At 39.9% G+C, this 23843-nt stretch overlaps 1 protein-coding gene across 1 annotated transcript in view; it reads left to right on the top strand.

Moving 5' to 3' along the window:
* The window catches only part of SLC2A13 (solute carrier family 2 member 13), a 165702-nt gene that overhangs the window by 127008 nt on the left and 14851 nt on the right, over nt 1-23843 (top strand). The window contains exon 7 of the mRNA XM_087765967.1: nt 7168-7293. Coding sequence (XP_087622093.1) covers nt 7168-7293 — 126 coding nt within the window. The remainder of the gene's footprint in view (nt 1-7167; nt 7294-23843) is intronic.

Genomic DNA, 23843 nt, shown 5'->3' on the forward strand with positions numbered 1-23843 from the left:
CCTATTATTGCAGAAAAGTGCTCTTGAAGTCCGAGTGGGTTTTTCTTATTCTTTGTTAAATATTGTATTTTCTGTGTCCCAGATATGACAGCTTGAAGTGGTATCTTGCAGTTACCACGCATTTTATCTACTTAAAGCATCCCCTATATTCTTAGCCAGTGATATTTAATCAGAATTCAATGGTTAGCTTTTGGAAGCAACACAGGAATCATCAGAACTATAATGAAGTGCTTGATTTCTTGCCTGAGGTCCAGTGAAGGATGTGCAAACAGCACAAGACCTCAGACACAAGCATCAGGCAGTTTTAAACAAGGTCCTAGTACCTAACTGAAATGAGCTTGTGTGAAAATGAAGTAAGCCATTAACCAAAAAACCCCTAAGCTCTTTAATTGTGTAGCTGGCTGAAAGCTAAGCGCCCCAATGTCCTCACATGTCAACAGAGCTGATAAATCAACTGCAATATTTGTCCAGAAGTCCTTATATTTTTCGTTGAGTTAAATGTCTTGGCTGTTTTTCTTGTTTGGATTCATCAGTTGCCTGTGACCCTTGTTGTCTCCAGTTGGGTAGGCACACTCTGACTGGTGATACTCAGCTCAGCTATCTTGGCCATTTTCTTTCAGTTTGGACTAGAAGAGGAGGCATTTTCTGGTTGTGGATAGGAGAATACAAGCACAGAAGCAAGGAAAGCTTGATTCCAGTCTGTTGTTTTTCTATAAGGAGGTGGAAAGCAACTACACTGCATGCTAAGGGAGGTAGAGGATTGTGTGCATAACCAATCTTGAGAGCAAAGAGTAAACCTGAGGGCATACCAGGTAGGATGAAAGATCCACCTGGCCTAGGCTCATGTCTCCAGTACGGCAAACAGCAAGCTGGAAAGAATAGAAAGCAGCACAATCAAAGTGACATTTCTTTTCAGCCTATGGTGATTTGCAGCTTATGTTCTCACTACAAGGACATCAAGGTGCTGGAGCGTGTCCAGAGGAGGGCAACGAAGTTGATGAAGGGTCTAGAGCACAAGTCTTATGAGGAGCGGCTGAGGGAGCTGGGGTTGTTTAGTCTGGAGAAGAGGAGGCTGAGGGGAGACCTTCTTGCTCTCTACAACTACCTGAAAGGAGGCTGTAGAGAGGTGGGGGTCGGCCTCTTCTCCCTAGTAACGAGTGATAGGACGAGAGGAAACGGCCTCAAGCTGCGCCAGGGGAGGTTTACGTTAGACATTAGGAAAAACTTCTTCACCAAGAGGGTGGTCAAGCATTGGACCAGGCTGCCCAGGGAAGTGGTTGAGTCTCCATCCCTGGAGGTATTTAAAGGACGGATAGACGTAGTGCTTGAGGACATGGTTTAGTGGTGGTCTTGGCAGTGAAAGGTTGACGGTTGGACTCGATGATCTTAAGGGTCTTTTCCAACCTTGACGATTCTATGATTCTATGATTCTCTTTGGGTGGTATGTGCTAATCCTCAGTAGATACTGCAAGACCCTCCTATCCCTAACATTGAGCCTCTCCTGCCTGAGATTTTTTTTAATTGTTCCTGTAGTTCTATGAGGAAAACCTTGTTCGGGAATATGAGTACTTGCATTATGCAGAGCCAGAGCAGTGGATTCAACAAGCTCACAACGGTGAAATTTATTCTATGGAGAAGGCAGGGCATGAGCAAAATGTCTTGTATGTTGCAAGTGTATCAGATTTTCATGTATAGCTACTTGTTCACATACAAGAGCTGGTTGCACAGCATGTGCTCAGTGAGACTGATCCAAAACAAGTAGAAAGAGTCCATCCCCAAGAAACATCCGTATTTGTAGACGTTTTGATACTCTGAGAGGCTGTTCATGCTACCCATGAGTAGAATATTATGAAATCAGGTGTTATGTTCTGGAAAAGAATTACACAGTCCATAGTATATTATCAAGCTCAGTTTATATTTCTGTAACTGGATGATAATAACATGTTAATATAGTTTTATAATTGAATAATAGAATATGGAAGGCAAAGTTGAAAGTTCCTTAAAATGTGGCAAAAGTGAAAATTGATGAAATATTTTGAAGTGAGCAATTCAGAAATTGAGATTCAGCTTGAAAATGACAAAATAATCTGACAAAATGAGAAACAGCACTTCCAGAGCAAGGGCACTGGGCAGAGGTCTTTTACTGCTAAATCACTCAAGAAAAAGTGGCAAGGTACAATTTGCAGCGCAAATTAAGAGAGTCCTGAGAATTTTATGAAAGTCATAATTTAGAAGGTCATTTTACAAATTTAAAGCACAAAATATAATGACAAACCAAATGTAAATAGGGAGTATTCTAAGCAGTGGGGAAAAAGCAGGGGCAGAAGCAATTGTGAACTTTCCATTGCCATCTGGAGGGTCACTTCAGCAGGTCAGAGATTTTATTCAGTCTTTTTAGAGACTGCACTAGAGGCTAGTAAATGACACTGTTAAGAAGAAAAAAACCAGTCATTTTGGTATCAAGAAAAATGTGCACAGCTAGACAATTAATAATTCTTCTATATACTTTAAATTCTCTGTGAAAGAGGAAAGAATTGTGACATTTGGGATCAACCTGTAACCTCAGGAACGTTCATTGGGCAGGCTGCTCCAGAGCAGAGCATCCTGAAAGCTGGTGGTGCTCCAGCTGGCAAGAAATTGCTAGCAAGGGACTTTGAAGTTAGTGCTGTCAGGCTTTCTAGATGTCACATCTTCCCATTTGGTCAGATGAAGAGGACATAAGGGTATGGAAGCCTTGACTGAATTGGCAGAATTGGAGTTGGGAATTGCAGGTTTGAGGATATCTAGTCTCTTAACAGTTCATCAGCTTGTCAGTAAACATGGTCTGACAATGAGGCAGGAACCCCAAAATCCCATGCCATGGCAGTTCCAAATAAACTGAGGGGCCAGGCCACTGAGACTTTTGTTTTGTAGACTTCATGTCACTGAGCTGCAAAGAAGCTGGGCATCTTTGAACTTCCGGAGCCTCACATTCCTGGTTGTTGTTATTCTGCTCCATAGGCTGAAGCATCTGAAGTCTAGACGCTTGCCTTCTTGTTGGGTTGCCTAGGAGCCCAGCTGGTAGGCAGGGAGGGAACTAGGCACGTTGTAAAACCTTTCTGCTGTAATGCTGCCTGGTTTCATCAAAATCAAATCATCTCTCTCAGGTATTTCAATCTTGATGAGTTGTCAGTCTCTGATTGAGAACCATCCTGCCTGGAATTTTCAACTGGCTCTTCGCAGGAGGAACCTGTTTCCAAGACACTAGCTCATAACCTTAGCACGGATATAAATATTTCGTGATAAAGTACAGGAAACATATCTCCCATTGGATGCAAATTTCCTTCTTATCATAGACATCCTAGAGTATTCTGGTATAGAGCTTTCAAGGCCATAACTGATCTGTGGTGTAGATTTGAAGAAGTATCAGTATTTTTACAGATTTATACTCTGACATATATTTGGGTATATCTGGGTAGGGCTGATAAGAAGGTACATTTGAGGACAGGAAGATCTGTGGTAGATAGTTACATGTCAATAAGTATTATATTGTGTATTTCTTTTCCTGGTGTATTTTGTGTCCTAATTTATTTGCATCACTATGAACACGTGAATATGCGCTCAATTTCAAATTGTTTAAATATGTTTGTTTAGCAAATAGTACTGGGGCTAGTATGAAGAAGAGTATAAGCCTGAAACTACTATATATTTTATTTCCATTTTTTGAAAGAGAAATTTAGAGTAAACAGCCTCAGCACATGATTTTTTTTAGTTGTTTTTAAATTGCTTCTTTAAAAAAAAAAAACTTCCTTGCTTATTTCATGCTGCATCTTCAGTGATCATTAGTCTTTATTAACTGATACAGATTTCTTTACTATGTTATGAAACAGTTGTAGTGCGTATATGTTGGAATTTTGAAGAAAAAACCCATCAGTCTTCTTGGAAAAAGCGATGACTCTCTACCTCATCAAAGTCAACATAAAAATTTAATATCAGTAATAAAACGGGGCACAGAAGAATGCTAGATGATCTGAACAGCAACCGCCTACTCTAAGTCTGCTGGGACTTAGATTTGAAAGGACTTTAAGTCTCGTATATTGAATTTCTGGGTTTTCTCTGACATAAATTGGTCTTGCCTGTAAAACCTAAAGTCAAAGCCTGATTGTATGAACTCACTATATAGCTAACGACAGCAAATCCTAACCCAAAGGTAAAGGGTTTATAGATATTTGTCATTTAACTTTTCAATCTGAAAGAAAAGCTTCAGAAAAGCTGTGGAAAACAATAATTTTGAATTATTTAAACTGTTGTGAGTAACTATAACCTCTGACATTTGGCATAATATGAAATCCAGCAGCCTTTATTATGTTGAATGCCAACTGGAAGACACAGTTATGCATACCCAATAAAGTCCAAGGCACAGCTGAACAACAGCCATATAGACTGACACTGGAATCAATAATCAAATTTCTTGAGTTTTTTCTGAACTGCTGGATGGGGGAGAGGAATAAATAAGATACCTTCTGCTTCCCGGTTCACTGGTTAATGATGCCCAACGCCACCTGAGGTTACGTTGAGTTATCCGTAGAGAGAGCCCTGTAGGACAGAACAGACGGTGCACAGTTCAGTTCTGTCATTCATCTCATGCATTGATTTTTGTGAGGACACTGGGGGAGACGATGAGCGTCCAGTCCCTGTTCTGTCCTCTGCTGGCAACACATAAAGATGGCACTCATCGCTGTGTCTAATTGTCATTCTTCTGTATTCCTGTGTCCTGCTGCTGTTCTGGCTACTGTTCGGTGTTTAACTATATTTCTGCTTGAAGTAAAACGTAAAAAGCATAACTCTAGAGAAACCTTGAATCCTGAGATTTTCCAAAGAGAAAGACCACTTTAATCTGTTAAATTTTGCACATGCTGTTCACATTGAATATAATTTGCATATAGTTGACTTAAAAATCCACTGCTGCAGTTGATAGCATGTAGTAGTTGGAAATGGCTGCTTTCTATGCCAGGCTGCCATGCTGGATGTGCTAGCACCCTGGGTCTTTTTAGAAATTCATGTTGTTGAAAGATACTTTGATATACAACATAATTTGAGTGGAAGATGTTCTACAATTCAAAAATCATATATCAGCATCCTGTTTGATATCATAGGATTCTTTTCACTAGAAGATACTATAATTTTTAAGTTATTTTTAATATTATTATTATTACATGCTTAAACGCACTTGTGATTTATAAAAATGTTTTTGTTCATCTGCAGTCTTCTGTTGCTGTCAACTGCTTTGGTTGCTGCCCATTGCTGTCCTAATATGGATTAACAAAATGTAACTAAGTCTCACTAATGTAATATTGGAATTGTCCTTTCCTGTCATAATTGATAATTGCAGAGTTACAATTTTCTCATTTATCTTTGCAAGAGAAGAAATGTTTACTACAGTTAGATAATTGACTTCTACCTGAAAGTTTTGTTTCATCTCCATTGTAAAAATGTTTTCTGCAGTTTATATCTCTATTAAATAGCTGATTTAATGCAGCTTTCCTAATATAAAAAAACAAAAGCTGTTCAAACCTGAATTTGACCTATCAGTTAAGCAAGAGGAAGGCGTACTTAAAATAGGTTTATTTTCTAAAAAGTAGACACCATGGAAATTCTGCAGTAATTTGATACTTTAGAAAGCACACAGTAACAAAGAACACAAATTTCTGAAACCTGGGAGAAGTAGGAAAATGCAAATGAATATACTGTTTTTAACACTTTCCCAGACCTCTTTTTTGCCTTGTGAGTTGACCTTATTATAACTCTTTTAGAAACATCATAGTAAGAAAAGTTTGAATGACTAGATTTCAAACATGTACTTTCAGACTTTTTAAATCCATATAATCTGATTTACTGACTTAGTTTCTTGGGACTTTGTTATACAGTTATTTTTACTTTTTTCATAATGGTATAGTAATTTAAGTGGATTATTTCTTCATTCACTGAGTCATTGTTATAGTAAAGATACACACTCAGAAAGGATTATTTCCTTGGTTTTGTTGTTACAGGGATATATGTTGAAGCTGTTTTGGTCACCTTACTTATGTTACATTGCAAAGCTTAATTTTAATTTCAAATGTCCAGATTTACTCCATGTTTGACAGTTTTTCATTCTCCTATTTTTATCTCCCAAAGTTATCCCTTAGATTGTATCATAGGCTTTACTGATGAGGCTTTTACTGATATCTCTGAATGGCTTCTGGGGAAGATAAACACCTGGGTAGTTTAACCACAGCAGCAATGGTCTTGAGCGTTTGCGAGATCTGGGGAAGCTTGTGCCAGAAGCTTTCAGATCGCTTGCACTGCATGAAGGGTCTTGGAATGCCTTCACGGCTCGCATGCCCAAATCCACTCAGTTTGCTCTCAGAGGCAGGTTTTAGCCCGACACCTAAGGGAGGTATCTGTAGGGCACTTGGCGTCTCAGCTCCCAGTAGTCAGTGGGGATGTGGTCAGTGCAGCCAGTGGAGTCTAGAGAACAGTTTTACTGTCTAGTCACTTGAAGAGCTTGCAAGATTGCATTGAGGAAGCTGCCTAAATGTAAGCATCTCTTGCTCTTTGAGACTACCAAGGAAATTGGAGATATCTGTACAAAGCTGGCAAGTGTGATGCATGGGAATGATCTGCAAGAGCGCTGCACACTCTGCAGTGGCAGGTGAAGGGCAGGCGGGATATGTCTGGGCACTAGATGCCTGTGTGTGAATTGGCTCCATTGACATATTGACTCCATCCATCGAACATAATGGGAACTCAGGCGCCTAGTTCCCACATGGAGATGCATGGTGTCGTGATCTCAGACTGACTCCCACATCTGTATGTGCCCAAATCCTAGTTTGGTTATTAGGTACGATGTATCATTCTTTCTTTTCAACCCCAATCGGTCTTTTTTTTAATTAAAATTCATTCCCTGAGTGAATTCTCCTGCAGCCTGATCAGGTGTCACCAGGAGATTTGCAACTGGGCCACCAAAATGTGGTACAGAAGAAGGCAAAAGCAATCTGTATTAGTTTTTGGGCAGTTTCTATTATCTTGTCTCGAACATTGACAACTTGACTATGTGCGTCCCGAGATTGATTAGGAGATGCTGTTGGTTTTGACATGTACAAATGAATAAAGTGATGCTTAAGTATTAATTTCTTTCTCTTTCAGTTATTGTAATGGATGTATGTTAGATCCAGACTGTGGTCTCTGCTACAAATTGAATAAATCAAGTGTTGTTGAGTCCTCATGCATTCCTGTTGATAAAGATTCTACAATGAAAGCAGCGTGGGGCAGGTATGTCACTTTTCAAGATTTTCTGGTCTTGTGCTTTACTGACGGTGTATTTTATGCTATTGAGAACACTTTTGCTTTTACATAAAATGTTACTCTTAGGATGTTCTGGAAGAAAAAAATAACTTGGTGTTGTCAAAAATGGGCGATTACATTCTAACAGCTGTTCTAAATAAAAGCCTTGACCCTGATGTGTGCAGCCATTTTGGTGTAGTCTGCCACTTAGAAAGCATGGCAAAAGTACACTAGCAATTAGGAAAATTACTTTTCCCTGATGTCTTCATTCATTTGAGGGACATATTCCCTAGGTATACACTTAAGGCCCCCTGAATTAATTTTCTTTTTAAATGCTTTAATTAAACCACACTTCTAATATTGGCCTACTAAAGACACCGAGTTGCTCAGCTGAGTAATCTAGAATGATAAAAATCTGAAAAGTTCAAATTGTCAAAAGCATGATTTCTGTGTTCCTGTGCTTAAAAGCGGCGTCATGCCATACATTGCATTTGGGTATAAAAATGTGTGCATTCATAGAACAGTCCCAATGCAACTGCAGAATACATCACACCTCCTTTTCTTAAGCAGCACAAAGATCCCTTGTGAAGTCACAACAATCTTCAAGTTTTCTGAAGTATTGACTATTCTTAAGGAATGGCTTTATGAGTTGGAACAACATCCTGTAAAGGCTTTATCAATACTTTAATAATGATTAGGGCTTGGATTAGACTTTAGAATGGTTCAGTGCCACAAGGGAATTATATAATTACTGCTGATAAAATGCGTAATTGCTGCTGATAAAACCTCCTCGCCATAATTCATCTATGCCACCCACATGCCATAAACGTACTTGGGAAATATGCAAAGGTTTGTGTGGTGGTTTGGGCTGGGGTTTTTTTTGTTGTTTTTTTTTTTTTAACTTTCATATATATTTCTCAGAAGTTAAAACCAAGTGCCTTAGTGGCAGAGAGTCATATCGGACAGCCGTATGAAAATATCTACTAATTGTAAAATCATTAATTTAAAATGACTCTAAAATTGCCCTCCTTTTGGTTGCAGTACTATTAGAATGTTATGCCTTGCAGTTCTTTCCAGATGCAGAAGACGGTAGCTTATATCCTTTGTAATCCTAATTTAAAAGCACTGTGATCATTTTGGGGCTGTTACTGTTTGTTAATAAATAACTGTGAAAACTACAAAATCTCATCCCTCTTGCTTTTTCTGTGCCTGTCTTCAATGGCGCATTATACAACGTACTTTGCATATTACCTAATATCCTGATACGCTCTCCAGCACTTGGATGCTCATATTTGTGAGTTAACAGATCTGTCTTTGTGTTCCAAGTCAACGTTCATTTCATATATGCTGTAGTTTTAAGTAGCACGTCTGTAGTTAGCAAAATCATGCTAACACGCAGGAAGACATAAATGGAAACATAAACTTGTTATGAATAGTTGATAGATAAACTCAAACTTTATGTATTAGGGAGTCTTATTGTATAACATGTAGTAAATGTGGGCATCGGTAATCCTTTCATATTCACTCTCACATAACCCTCCTTGCTGTACAGCCTATTGGAGCAAATTAGATAGGAAATACTTCCTTTCCATATTGCAAGATACAACATTTCCATATTGTACAGTAATTCCATAGTATAAGGACCCAGTTCAAAGCCTTTCAAGAGAAAACGGAACAATTTAAATGTTATGTTGGTAGTCACTAGTGTGAAAGTTCTGCCTTAAGAAAGAAATCCAATGAAATTCCACATTTCTTTTTCCAAAGGTTGTACGTTCATCCCCATTTCTAGTGTGTATTTCATTAATTTCTAATCTCATCTCCACCTGGTCTGTGTAATCAGGCAGTTTTCTAAAAGCCGGTCCTTCAAGCTGTGAAATGTCAGGTGGCACCTTCTGTGCCTTCCAAGCCCTGTGGAACAGGCAAGCCTTTCACCTCCTCCTCCTCCCAGATACGTGTATTTCTGCATACTGGTCCAGAGGGAATCCCCATAGATTTTGGCTTCCAGGGGTTCACATTCACGTACCGCCCCCAGCTCTGCTTCCTCAAATCCTGAGTTTCCTTTGCAGCAAAATCGGTCCCACAAAGCCGTAGGATTTCCCCGCCAAGCGAGAAGATTGCTGCAGTGAAAACGGCGTAGTTACATCCCCAGTTGTGTTTCAGAGCAGCAGGAGTCGTCTGTATCCTTCTGGCAGCATAGGGAGAACAAGTGCCTGAGACAAACTAACAGCACTGGTGAAGAAATTACATCTGTGCTGATGCTTGAAATTGCATCCCTTCGTTTCACAAAGTTACTTTGTCACAAGCTAGACGTACAGTGGCAGTTATTTTAAAAATACATGGCATTTTTACGATCAGAAACTGGTTTAATAATTTGAAAGATGATTTTGTGATCTATGTATGGCTGATAACCATAATTATCACATGCAGCCTCGTTATAACTCCTGTGTGTCCTGGTGGCTTCATGCCATCCAGTATTGACTGAATGGGTTTAAATAGCTTAAAACCTCCGGACTTACACTGGCTTCATATTGGCAATGTATTTTGCCATTAATTTTGTTCAGAAGAGATGGAAGACTTGAGCCATTTGTTTGGGATTCATTGGACCTCAGTTTGCCTGATGCAGGAGGTTCAGAGAAATGGCTTCTGCTGGGCTCAGATCGACGGTGCCATGCAGAGCATTTCACTGCTGCTGCGATCACATTTTATTTATGATTTTCCTGCTGGAAAGCTGGGAGCTGCAGCCATGGAGAGGTGCCTACAGCCACATGACATGATGTGTGCGCAGCCACGTAGCACTGCAGCCATCTTAACCCCAACCATCCTGACGTTCGCTCGGGGGCTTACCTGTTCCTGATGTGTAACCTACCAGCAAGGTGAGAGGTGCTTAGAGGCACCAACAGAGAAGGCCTTGTCGTATTTTTTTAAAGCTCTCTGCAGCCGTGTGAGCTGACATAGAAAACCCTCCTGTTTATATATTTATAGCTTTGCACTGTTCTTCACCGTTGGTCCCAAGGTACCTCGATAGCACTGACGTAACAGGCAATGTTTTGACTGTTATCATAAAATACTGTAATGTATTTTTATTTGCAATAAGTTTTCCCAGTGCCAGCCTGGTGTACTAGATACCACCTCTATGTTTATTGTTAATCATATTTATTTGGTTACGGTGTGTTCTAAATTGAGAAGTTCTGGGGAGGGGAGGGAGGAGAGCAGAGATTTCAGTCTCCTGTGGCTGCCAGCAAGGCTGTTTATGTTGCTGTGGTTGTCATAGAAACCTAGGGAGACAATTAGAGTGTCCAAATGCTTTTCAAGAAGAATATAGCGTTTTGGTTCTTTTGAATATAGGGAACTTTGTGGCCAGCGGTGGCCCTGGGGGAGGGAGACTGCCTAAGAATAAATCTCACCAAGTCCAAGTCAGGCCTTGAAGCAGTATGGGTAGTGTGCAACGCGTACACTTGTAAGATCATAAATGTAAGACAAAGAATAGAGATTTATTTATTTTTTTTATTAAATCAGTTACATAAGCCTGACTCTGGTATTGGAATAACACAGAGAGGAGCATCTTGTCCAGGGCACCAGCACGGTCAGGTGCTTTGCTCGCCTCGGTATTACTGAACCAGTTAACAAAACAACTGTTGATGTGCAAACCTTGCTGCCTCCAGCTCTGCCCAGGGACATATAAAGGATGGTTTCCAGACAGTGAGCAAGAATATTCTTAAATTATTCACTTTGTAATAAAAGAAGAAAAGCTGTTTTTTCTCTCTTAGTGTGGTCTGAGGGTTCTGTGTTGGGACTCTGTTCTCCAAGATTTAGGGAAGTTTTGCATTTAGCAGTAGCACAGAAAGGCTTGCAGTTCTGTTCTCTTCATGAACATCGAATTATAAAATCCCCACAAAGCTGATAAAAAGCATTATCTCGCTTTTACAGATGGGGATGCAATGGGAAAATTCCAATACGAAGCTCAGGTGGCATGACAGAGGTCATGGGCAGAGTCCGTCTCTCAGCCAGGACTGAATGTGGAGGTGATTGCTTTCAGTTCTGTGCTTTCAGAGCACAAACCGAAATCTAGTTTTTGCCCACAATTGCAATTACTCCCGCAGTACTCTCGGAAACCTTGAAACTTCTGTCCGTGTAATTGCAATAACCCTAAAGGCCAGCCAAGAATGCTCTAGAAGTAACTTTAAATTGCATTAATATTCTTACAGTTGAAAGAATAACTGCGCAAGGAAAGGAGCTACTAATAGTGCCTTGACATGACATTAACCTTGATATATGTTGTCAAGACCACGGCAGGCCCACAACTGTAAGCTAAAAGGCTCTCATGAGTTACTCTGAGCAATCTCCCCCTGGAGAGAAAGATGTTGACTTTATACAGTAAACAATTATGAAGAAATAATAACATCATCTGCAGATCAGAGGCAAGCCTAGAAGCCATCCTGTCCACAAAATTAGCTGGCAGGTCTCCACAGTCCCTGAAGGAGGACGATTGGGAACAGAAATCTATAAAGGGATAGGAGCTGAGTGATCTGCTTTCTTCAGCCATTTTTATTAACTTCATTAGAGGCACATCTCCCTGCCACGGGAGTTTAATGCTTCATGGAGAATCCTGCTTTTGTCAATATAAAGCGGCATTCCCCTTTCTAAGGGCATTCATTGCAAAGGCGAGTGCAAGAAGAGCTCTGCATTTGGGAAGCTCTTCATTTTCCTCTGGCCAGCGCTCTCCGGAGCTCCTTCCTTCCATGTAAAATTAACGGCATGTTTACAGATGCCCGATAATGCTGTTACGTGTCACTGTGTGCCTGTTACTCGTATCCATCAGTTTGCTGAGGAGTTTAACTGTATCTCAGAAACCTGTTCTGGGGAAAATTGGGTTTAAATTACCTGGGCAATGTGAAGAAGGAGGTCAAGCAGGCAGTCAAACCCTGGTTCCCAGCTTCAGGAGAGTTTCCACCACAGGAATGTGCCTAACGACCTTGGCATTCGAGCCTGGACGCTAACTGGATTCCAGTGGTTAAAAAAAAAAACAACTATAGAAGTTCATTAGCTGGATTCTCAGACAACAGCCTGGTTTATGTCCAACGGGGACATGCCAGTGTCTGTCACAGCCCCGGGAGTATTCTGGGGAGCTTTACATTCACACAGTGCTGCCTGTTGTCTAACGCATAGCAGATGAGACTGTTAAAATGAGCAGAATACTTTTTCTTTGTAGCAACGTTAGATTTTTCTAGAAATGTCAGGTTCCTTTTGCTGCTTGTAAATAAAGACAGACATAAATAAGTTCATTACTCTTGTTTTGCTAGTCACTGTCTTACAAAGATGCTTTTGCAATGTGACAAGTACATTTGTAAAAGTTGCTGTGACTGCTTTACTAATGCTGAAAAAATGTATGTGCATATTTACAGACTGAGAATCTATTTTCAGTCCGTCATGGGGAACGGGTATACAGACCTTTCCTGTTACCACAGAAAGGCTAGCACCAGAGCAGCCTTCCAGGAATGAAGTGCTCTGCTGTCCCTGGGTAGACATTGCTTGTTTTGTCATGCAGGAACTATTGGTAGAAGATTTGATTGCTGAAATGTTGGTTTGGAATCATTCTACAAGGGCCTGCATTGTAAAGTGCTGCTAAATTCAGCAGCAATTAGAGGGGAAAGTAGTATTTCTCTTACTAGGTCTTCAGATCGATAGATGAAGATTATACATAGGATTATAGTTGTCACATTTGCAAAGTAGAAAGGCAGTAGAGGGAGTAAATGATTCAGGAAAGTCACAGGATCTGCAGAATATTTACATCTGCATGTATAACGCCAGCACTCAGAAGAGCTGTGATTATAACCCGTAGTCTTAGAGAAATTTCTTTCTGGACAATATGCTAAATGTTTACTAGATTGAAAAATTAATCACTTCAGTAGGAACCAGAACATAGAATCCCCTCTCCCTTCTGGGATCATTTAGGAAAGAAAACCAAAATATATGAAGTTTCAAATAGAATTAAATTCTGATTATCTTCACCATGGCCAAGTAAGGATGGAAACCTGGAGTAGCCGGGTGGCAGTACGCAATGCTGTTTGTCCTATTTCATTAGGAGCATGTACTTCAGCGTAGTGATATCTAATACACATTAGTGGGGTGTGCGAAAACAGAAAGGATAAAAAGGTCTGAAACTGGTTACTGTCTTTGTCAGCCTAAAATCTAAGGCACAAGGTCTTTTCTGGGAGGAGGATATTAGCAAGTGTAATCACGGTCTAATGGTTGCACATACCGGTGTGATTCTGGAGAGCTGGGAAGGTAGAGGAGGAACTTAAGAAATCTTGTTCATTAATAATTTTAATGCCATCTCTGCTAACTGGTAAGAGCAAATAGGAAGAATAGAAGGGTAAAGTGATGCAGAATATTGTGTCTTTATAGATGAAGCCTGTGCCCTTGGTGATGCAGGAGTATCAGAATAGTAGCAAAAATATTTTGCAGTAGCAAAATAGTGCAATTTTAATGTTCTGATTCTTTGAGCCACTCGTCCTACTCAAATCTTTGAGGCATCAGGTTTTTAAGTTCTTTTAAAAGGGAATTATTTCATGGTGGGCCTGATAGCCATGATAAGATCTCTTTAAGCATTTAAAAATATGGTAAAATCTATATATACACTTAAATAATCCAAATTGAGGATGGAATTTTCTTGTAACATTAACAGAAGATACAGTCTCTTCATATTCATTTTCAAGGGGAAGAAAATCTATTTTGTATTATTTTATTTTTGACTGACTCTAACGCCTGACCAGTTAAGGTCCTTTGTATATTGTATCTGCATTTTAGGTCTAAAATAATGAGCAGACCAACATGATTATCTAAACTGAAACTATTTACATTCCTTTAGGCTAATTACTTAGGAATGACTGTTAATAGCTCTAACTCATTATATCTACTCAACCAATGGCAAATTCTGGATGCTTGAACGGAAGGACAAAATATACTCCTAGTCAGTCCTGTTATGAAGTGATGTGTTCTGGCTCTGGAAACGTTTAGTTTACATGCTGAAGACAAAATTTACTTCTTGGAGACACCCAGCACAAAATAGGATTTTAAAGCAGGTCTGGTTAGTTTGAAACATCATTTGTGGTGTTCTCTACCAGTTCGTTTGTATTGCACTTTGCTGCTGAACACTGCTTCGAGATCTTGCTCTAAGTTACTATTTAAAAGGCGTTCTGGTAGAGAATGATGGAGAGACAGATACTGACAGATATTTGGGTGAGTTGTTGTAACAGCTACTTCAGAAATATAGCATTGAGGTAACTGGAATAGAAAAGCAAAAGTGGCCCTTGAGCTAAAACATTCCGGAATGGAATGGAATGGAACAGAATAGGAATGCTGGTTTGTGTCAGGAAAAATTGTGTTACAATTATTTAAATGGAAACTGTTTGAGTGTGTGCTCTTCATCACTTGAAAGTGGTCCAAAGAAGAAGATGCTGTGGTGTTTAAAATTTGAGTTTACATCCTGCTGAAGGAACGAGCTTTCTGCTCATTTCAGTCATTCTGTGGTCAGGTGAGATGGGACTAGAATAAATCTTGTTTCCCGTTTTAAAAGCATGTTTGCTCTCAGTTGACAAAGGAGATAGATAGGAAAGCGAAGGAAAAAAAAAATGCCAACATGTATGAGAGAATTGGCGGTCTCTTGTCAGCGTGCTTAGGCTATGTGGTTAATTCTTGCAGCTTTCCTCTCCCTCTCGTATGAAACGTATACTGGAGGAGAGTGTCTCTTATCGCCCAGAGGAGCCTGCTGCTAATTAGGTTCTTCAGCTGCTCATCTTTTTAGGGACGGATTGAAAGCTGTCCCTGCCTCACTGGGGGGTTCTCCCGGGGCGGTGTCGCAGCAGCGGCAGAGCATGGCCCCGGCGCTCTCCTCGGCCAAGGGAATCGGAGCGAGGGGCAGAGGAGGATGCTTCAGCAGAGAGCGTGAGCACGCAGGGAGCTGCTGCTGGGAGGGAGCTGGGGATTTCCCCTTCTGCCTTGGAGCCAAAGCAAAAGGAACTGACTCATGTTTGGGAGCGTGTGGATTTTTTTTTTTTGAGAGGGGGATATTTCCGATAGTTATTTTTCACATGTGTTCAGTTATTGACTCTGAGGTGCAGATTTAAATAAAAGTCCTTAGTGAAAATTGTCTCAGCAGATTCCTTTAGGTTTTTACACTCTGAAATGAATTTACTAAATTGACATTTTCTCCGTTTTGCAGGTGGAAAATATTTTTGAAAGGTGCATGAGGTTGCGGATTTTTATTGATTAAGAACATTCAGCAGGGTTGAACCCAGTCTTCCGTACAGCAGCTTCTACCTTTAACAGCATCCCTAATTCAAATCTTACACACCTTTATTCCATAATAAGTAACTCTTCAATAATCACATCATCTGATACAGTAAAATTGGAATCTCTTCCCTTCCTAAAAGATAGAAGTTTTCAGAGGTTTTTTTTTTCTTTTTGAGGGAAAATAAATTAACATGTTTCTGCATTAGGGCTGTTGAATAATTCAATACGTTTGATGAGTTTAATTCATATAAATTATTGTATGTGCTGTCTGCATGTGTGTTTCATTTCCTCGAGAATGGAGGCAGTAACATCAATCCCTCACTGGTGCAGGATGAGCTGGAATTATTGATTCATTTGATTTAGAGTCCTGACCTTATTTTAACTCAGCTTGTGGGTTAGTACAGACTAGGAAATGGGCAGTCCGTTAGATGGCAGGTCGTACATCTGAACAGCATCACTTTGGGCATTTCTTCTTGCTCGTAGGATGTATAGATTTTCTTTTTTCCTGTAGCTTTCCACAGCTGTCACATTAGCTTTGCATAGATGATAATGAGGGATGAGTTTGAGGCTCTGCATGATTATTTAGTTCTTCAGACCTGTGATTCAGATGATGTATGTTCCCATTTAGCATATTTTCTTGGCAAAATAACGATTGTTAAAAAGCACTTATTTATGTAAAGTTCTTTTTAGTTGTCAGAGGCCATGGAAAATAGAGGATTACTTTGATTTCTGCTGAGTTCTGCTGCCGCCAGATCCCAAACTTTGGGTTTCATGTAACAATGAAGACTTTGGTACCCAATGTTTATAAATAAGCTAGAGATAGCGTAACCGCTTATCATTTCTGTATTTTATAAAATCCCTTAGATTTGGCATAGGTATTGCACCTGCATGCACAAATCAAAGCCGAGCGACAGTCTATGTTAAGTGCTCACTCTCACAAATCAGGCATGAAATAATTATCTTGTTATAAGTGGCCTTAGAGTATTATTTAAATCTCCTTGGGGCTCCATTTTCAGTTACAACATTAATTATTTCCAGTGAATTTTAGGGCTGACAGTGGAAGAATAATTTTTTGCATAGCTCTGTTGGTTGATTTAATTTAGAGCCTACCCAGTACAGCGTGTGTGGGCAGGGATGCGGTGCTTCGTTCCCCTTCTGAAGCACCAGTTTCTCTGAGCTTTTCGGGGCAGAGCTATTGCCACCTACTGGAATCAGGGAAAAGCTCCTTTTTAAAAATACTCTTCCATCATCTATTTAAAAAGATGAAAGCAAGATCTCAAATTTTTAGTCTGGATAGATTTCAGTTGCAATGGCAGAAAGACAGTTGCTGGCAATAGTTAAAACAGTATTTGCGTCTAAACTGCTGTCACAGAAGTTGAATGTAACAGTTCGGTACTTCAGATGGAAGGTTAAGTTGGCCAAAAGGTTATTGTTAGAACTATAAAAATATAAATGTTTTATGTATGTCAACAACTAGAAATTAAATAGAGCAGGGAAGCACTAAAAAAGGCATGCTAATACATATTGATCTATATTTTAAACTCCTTGTCCTTAAAGTTTTTTGTCTCAGGTTCAACAAAAAAAGCAAATTCAGAAAATTATTTTTACCATCCCCCCCGCCTTTCCTTTTGATTTCAGTGGAAATTTCAGAAGGACAAGTATTTTGTTCTCTCTTCACTTCCCATTAAAATATGTGGTTGATTGTGATTTTAAGGTTTTAGCAACTCTATGGAAAATCATTTCTGCACAGTGCAGCTTTGGCGGACTCTGTAAGGCGCAGGGACTGCTGCCCAGTAGAAGCAGTAAATGAACTAGCTTTAAAATCTCAGCAGCGTGCCTGCAGCAGCAGAGCCCGACCCGGGCTGCCCACCGGGCGCTCCGCTTGCAGGGCAAGCAGCCTTTCAGGGCCTTCGGGACTGGAACTTGGCAAATAAGTTATTTGGATGAGGAATTGAATCGGTAACGCTCGCCATTCTGTGCCACATCTGGTAACTTGTTATAATTGTGTCAGCATGACCCATCTGTGTTTTGAGTTTGGGGTTTAGGTGGGATTTGTTTTGTTTTTCTAGATTGAACTATAAAATCTTGCCATTCTCTACTAACTTGATATACCAGATTTCAACCTAAGAGCATGTTCTTTACAATACCTTCGCATGTCTAAAACTTCGGGGTAATTAAAAGCAATAAATTTTTTTCTGTTCCTTTATTGTTTTCTGGGGTGTTTGGAAGCATTTGGAAAAACAAGATTGTAACACTGATATAGAACCTATTTCATTTGGAGGTTGAACTTCCAGTCAGTATTTCTGCTAAGTTACCTTCAGCCTGAGTTACAACAACCACCTTGATTTCTTTGGTCTTTTTTGACCATGGGCTTAGAATTACTTTTGGCAATTGTAACTCAAGTGATGCTTTTGAGATGCTAATGACATCGTCGATAATACTGCTGACACATGGTGAACAGCACAAGCGGCAATAAAGGCTACTTGTAAGTGCAAGTAAGAATAAAAAGTCTGGATAGAGTTCGTCTTACTCAACTTCAGATGTCTAAAATTTTGACCCTGAGCTGTCTTGTAGTTCCTTGACTGATGGGAGTAAAAGATGCTGTTCCTATTGTTCTTTATGTGCGGCTGGCTTTTGCCTGTGTTTTATAGCATAGAGTTTGTGACATCATGCCAGCAATTCTTGCACACTGTTCTGTTAATATTAAAATATTGATACTTGTTTTATTGAGCCCTACGCTCAGCCCTTGCCACCCGTATTCACTGGGGCGATCTGTCTTCGTATGCTCTAGGAGAGAGGTGTCTCCTGGGAGAATTGATACTTCTGCAGTGAATAGGCACCCGGTTGATATTTCTGTTGTAACAAAAGAACTTTACAAACGCTAATTATTAAGTAATTTAAATGTAAAATCAGGTGAAAAAACAAATGAGATTGAACATTAGGTAGAGATTTATTTGATAGTAAACTTGCATGAAATTCTAAAATCCTGCATTTGACATTATAATCTTCAGACCAATTTGTTTCAGTAATTTAATTATTAAGTATTCATGCTGCAAGGAGATACAATCAGAAAGACTAAATGCTTTTAGATCTGGAAACAGAAGGTAGAAAGTCTCCAATTCGATTACCCCCGTTCTGTCAGTCATTTGGTTGGAGCCTGGTGCTCCGTCTCAAATACGTCAGAGCAGGGATGACCCAGAACTTCCACATAAAAATGCCGGGAGCAGCAGAACTGCTCCAGGGAAAGACCGGGAGAACTGAGCTACAGAGAGGGGTTTTCACACAACTAAAATATTTAATACGCTAGTGGGTGCTAAATGCCAGTCTGTCTTTAACAAAAAATACTTATGAGTCCTACATTTCTGAGCATTTTTGTCCTGAAAGGCTCAAACGGCATGAAGCCTGCCTGCCTGCAGGCACCTGTGAGTACTAGAGAGTGGCCAAATCTGTCTGGTCTTCAGTGGAAAGGCTCGCGCGACCCTGGTTAGCTCCATGAGGCCCCCAGGGCGGCTGGTAACTGCCTTCCAGTTAATGCTCATCACTGAGATCCCCCAAAGGTTTCTCTATCAGAAAAAATGACCAAATCATTAATGAACCCTCCCTCCTTCAGAGAAATAAGGGAAGCCAGCAATGACTGGATGAAGGCATGGCTGCATATGTGTGCTGGCTGCTGAAGCTGCTTGTTCCAAAAGTGAACTGTTTCTGTATAACCACAGAAAAGCCACTAAACAAACTGTAAAGCACATTCTGGGGTCACAGGGAGTCTACGAAGTCTTTCTCAACCCTGACAGCTGCTGGGAGGGTTATAATAGCTCATTCTGTTTCCAGAATGCCTCTGCGCTACCTTTTTGCTGGTTGTCATGTGGAGATAGCTTTGTGCTTGTGTTGTTTAAAATTTGTGAAATGGCATCTATTCCATGAGCAATTAAATATACCCAGATGCCATTTCTTGCGAGGGCTTGCCGTGTGCCTGCACCCGTGCTGCGGCACGAGATGTTTCTTTTCAGTTCGTGTTTGATTGCTGTGAAGAGGATTGAAGGGGCAGGGAGAGTTTGCAGCAGTCGCCAAGGCGGTGGTAGCAATAATTCTCTTATCCCACTGACTGCTGTGCGTGCGAGTCATGTCATTGAGCCACAGCCCCATCACAGACATCACATCTCCATCCAGACCTGCACACACGAATATGTGATGCTTTAGGTGTTACAGCCGTGAGTCTTGCCCTGTACCACATCATGGTGGCTTTTCCACTCTGTCTGGTAGAATGCAGTGGTTTTTTTTATTTTTCTTGATACTACTGTAGTACTAAAATATCTGTTCATCATGACAAAGGCTTCAAAATACTGGGCAGTATCACCTCCATCGTACTTACTCAAATTTCTAAACATTCTTTGCTTGTCTGCACCTCAGTGAAGTTCTTCAAGAGTCAATGATACTTGAAAGAAAAAAGAATTAGTGAAAACTGCAGCATTTAACCAACTGAAACTTTTCAATATGAGAATTAGAACCAAACTATTACTCTGTCTCTTACTGGATCTTGCTCTTTGTGAGGATTGGCTTAGACTTTTTTAAAAACAGGACTGGAATCTGGGAGGCTTTGTGACCTGCTGATGGCACTCTGCTGGAGCCCACCTCTGTTTATAACGTGGTTGGAGTTCTCATGCACATCAGTAGTTTGGACGCTGCAAGAAACAGTAAAATCTGTCTTAAAAGAGGAACAAAAGAGGTAAAAGATTTAGGGTTAGTCAAGTTGTTCAAGGACATGAACAAACCAAGTTTTGTGGTGAGAGGTGAAATTTCAGTGGACCAGCAGGCACAACCTCCTGTAGAGGCACAGACTTTATCAAGAGGATATGCCTGTCAATAAAAGGGACAAACCCAAGGTTTATATGCATACTAAGAATGTTTCAGTAAGGATTGCCAGAAGGTTCAGTGCTTGTGATACACTGTGATTTTTTTTTTCTTTTTGTTTATGGTTTTTTGGGGTTTTCTTCTTGAGATCCGGGTTTGTATTCTACAAATGAAAAATTACTGAAGGTCTTGGTCTTTAAAGTACACATGTGTCAGAGACTGTAAACCATTGGAGTATGTCCTTCAGAGGGGGAAAAAGGGCAAAAATCTTACATTGCCTGCTGTTGCCTTCTGAGCTTTACCAGAAGCGTTGCACTCTTTCGCTGCTGCTTTTTCATCCTCTTTGTCAGCTTGCAAATAAACAGAATGATCTTTAAAATTAAACATTTAGCAGATGTGGGCTTTGCTTCTCCTTTAACGTTACCTTGCTGTAACTTTAACCTTGTCTGACGTCTAGTTCCAGTGGAGCTTTGTCTGATATTTTGGAGAAATATTTTCTGCAACTAAATACCAACTTCTCAAGCTAATAAGTGAGTCATACTTTAAATTGAGAAAAAGCTGTTCAGAATATGTATTAAAAAAATAATCTCTGTCTTTACAAAAAAAAGTATCTTTAAACTATTTACTCAGTTTTATGAAGAATCTATCCAGAAAAAATTACCAGATTGTACTCTTGTTTATTTATCCTATACACTGGTATTTGATTCTCTATCTTAGAGTTATCACTCACTGCTGCCGGTGTCACTGAATTTTACAGTTTCAAACCCTAAGGTAGTCTTCTGGGTATACATAGTAAACCCATGTTGTCATGGCTTCTTAACTTGAGAATACCACATCTAATTTTTACAGCTATGATTTCAACCTGTGAACCCCTTAGCTGGGTGTTAACCAAGTCATCTTCTGCCGGCTGTTTATTGAGTTGTAGTCTTAGACCTGGATTTAAGTGGATGTAGAATGGACGTCTGTGCACTCAGTTTGTGCAGTAATATATTTAGATATTTGAGGTTTTTATTTAAAGTACTTTTATAAGGTGCTCATTGTTTTTAAATATATATGTAAATATTTTTAATAATCCTTTTCCAGGGAAAAAAATGCAAAAAAATCTTTTTTAAACAAAAACAGAACAATTTTTATTTTATGATCTTTCTGTTCCTTTTTTAAAATAATTTCATTTTTTATTGAAAATTGGGGCAATTTTGAAGCTTTTTCACAAAAAAATGAAACAGATATGCCATTTTTCCTTGTTTTTCTCATCTGAATAGCTAACTTTGTACTGTTAACTATTTGGTACCTGAAAGCATCCAATGTTTAAAAGAAACACAAAATACCGTATTTTGAAACTCTGACCTATTATCTAATGATTAAAGTAGTTAAAATGATCATAGGTAGAAATGCATGAAGGACAGCGATATTAAGCTAAGATGCTTATACTCAAAACTAATTAAGATTTTGCATTTTGATCAGGTTTTAATTTGAATTCTGCCCATTAAAATTCTGGAGGCATGACTGCTAGTTGTTTAAGTGAACAGATAATTATTTTTCAGAGTTGCTGTATGACCCCTCACAAGTTTAAACGTTATTAATATAATATTTGAATTATTTATGATTTGCTCATGATTATTAAATCATACAATTTAATTATTACTAGTTAATTTTAAATTGTACTGGGGTAAACGGAGTGTGTCGAGTTGGGATCAGAATTAGGACTAGGATGGGGCACTCTGTAGAGCATAGATACATCAGACATTTCCTGATTCCTTATTCCCATATGATACTTTGGAAGAGTAGGAAAAAGCTTGGGAAGATAAATAAGTCAATGTATGTGTTGTGTGATTAAGGTAATTATATGTCCTCTAACAAAAAACAGGTATTTGCTTATTTCTGCTCCCAGTTTTTAAGTGTGCTGTAGCTGGGACTGGTGTACATGTGTACATGTGTACCTAATGGGTGCTGTCAGCTGTTGTAAAATCTGAGATGGTTGGGCTTTAACACTAGGTATAAACATCATTCTGGCTTTTCCTGATTTGAGTCCATTTCTCCAGGTAAGGAGAGTGCGAAAGATGGTGAGAGAAGCTTGCCGGACGGTGTTCTGGTAGTAGCAGAGATTTGTTTCTCTCCATTCCTAGTAGATAGGACAAAAAATGAAGTTTGAAACACTTGTGGTGTGACAGCAGAGTGGGAAATTGTAGCCAATGGCCTGGAGGTGGCCAGCAGGACTCGGAAGGCAGCAGCATAGGATAAAAGAAGTCTAATGGAGTAGCAGGCTGAACTTTGAGAGGACAGGAATAGGATACAGCAATATGAAGGAGAACCTTCAGTCCAGAAACAAATCCAAAACCGAACATCTTTCATCAGGAGATTAGACTTACCTAATCACTGTTTGCTCAGACCCACAGATAACGAACATCCTAACAGGCACTGTCAGACAGCTGAGCTTCTTCCTTTGGCAAGAGACGCAGGAACTGTTGTCCACCCTTCAGAATCCACTAATCAGTGGTTACAAAAACACTGAAACATCCAGAATGGCAAACAGTTAAGAACCCCTTTGAAGTGATTCATATTGGAGAACTATTTGTCATGGGGAAAAATTGCTTCTGTTTTCAATCATTTGGTAGTCTATTGCTCAGTCTATTCAGACTGAATAGCAGCTCCAGCACTCTATTTATTGGGCAAATTCAGATGCAGTTGCAAAGCAGAAATTTCTCAGTTTGGGAAAATGGAAGTGTTTAAATTCAAACTCTCTAAATATTTTTAGCTAAATAAATAGTAATGTAAAAAAAAAAAAAAATGTTCATCTGTGACCAGGTGGCCGGGAAGAGAAGTAAATCAGAACAGCATACTAAGTCTTATAAAGGTGTGCATTCTGACATGACTGAAAATCATAGAACCATTTAGGTTGGAAAAGACCTTTTAAGATCATCCAGTCCAACCGTTAACCTAGCAGTGCCAAGCCCACCACTAAACCCTGGCCCTAAGCACCACATCTACCCATCTTTTAAATACCTCCAGGGATGGGGACTCCACCACTTCCCTGGGCAGCCTGGTCCAGTGCCTGATTGCCCTTTCGGTGAAGAAGTTTTTCCTAATATCCAACCTAAACCTCCCCTGGCGCAGCTTGAGGCCATTTCCTCTCCTCCTATCACTTGTTACTTGGGAGAAGAGACCGACCCCCACCTCGCTACAACCTCCTTTCAGGTAGTTGTAGAGAGTGATAAGGTCTCCCCTCAGCCTCCTCTTCTCCAGGCTAAACAACCCCAGTTCCCTCAGCCGCTCCTCATAAGACTTGTGCTCTAGACCCTTCACCAGCTTCGTTGCCCTCCTCTGGACACACTCCAGCACCTCGATGTCCTTCTTGTAGTGAGGGGCCCAACACTGAACACAGTACTCGAGGTGCAGCC

The sequence above is a fragment of the Nipponia nippon genome, unplaced genomic scaffold (genome assembly GCF_047370975.1).
Source record: "Nipponia nippon isolate SJK-2023a ecotype South Korea unplaced genomic scaffold, ASM4737097v1 scaffold_3, whole genome shotgun sequence".
NCBI lineage: Eukaryota > Metazoa > Chordata > Aves > Pelecaniformes > Threskiornithidae > Nipponia > Nipponia nippon.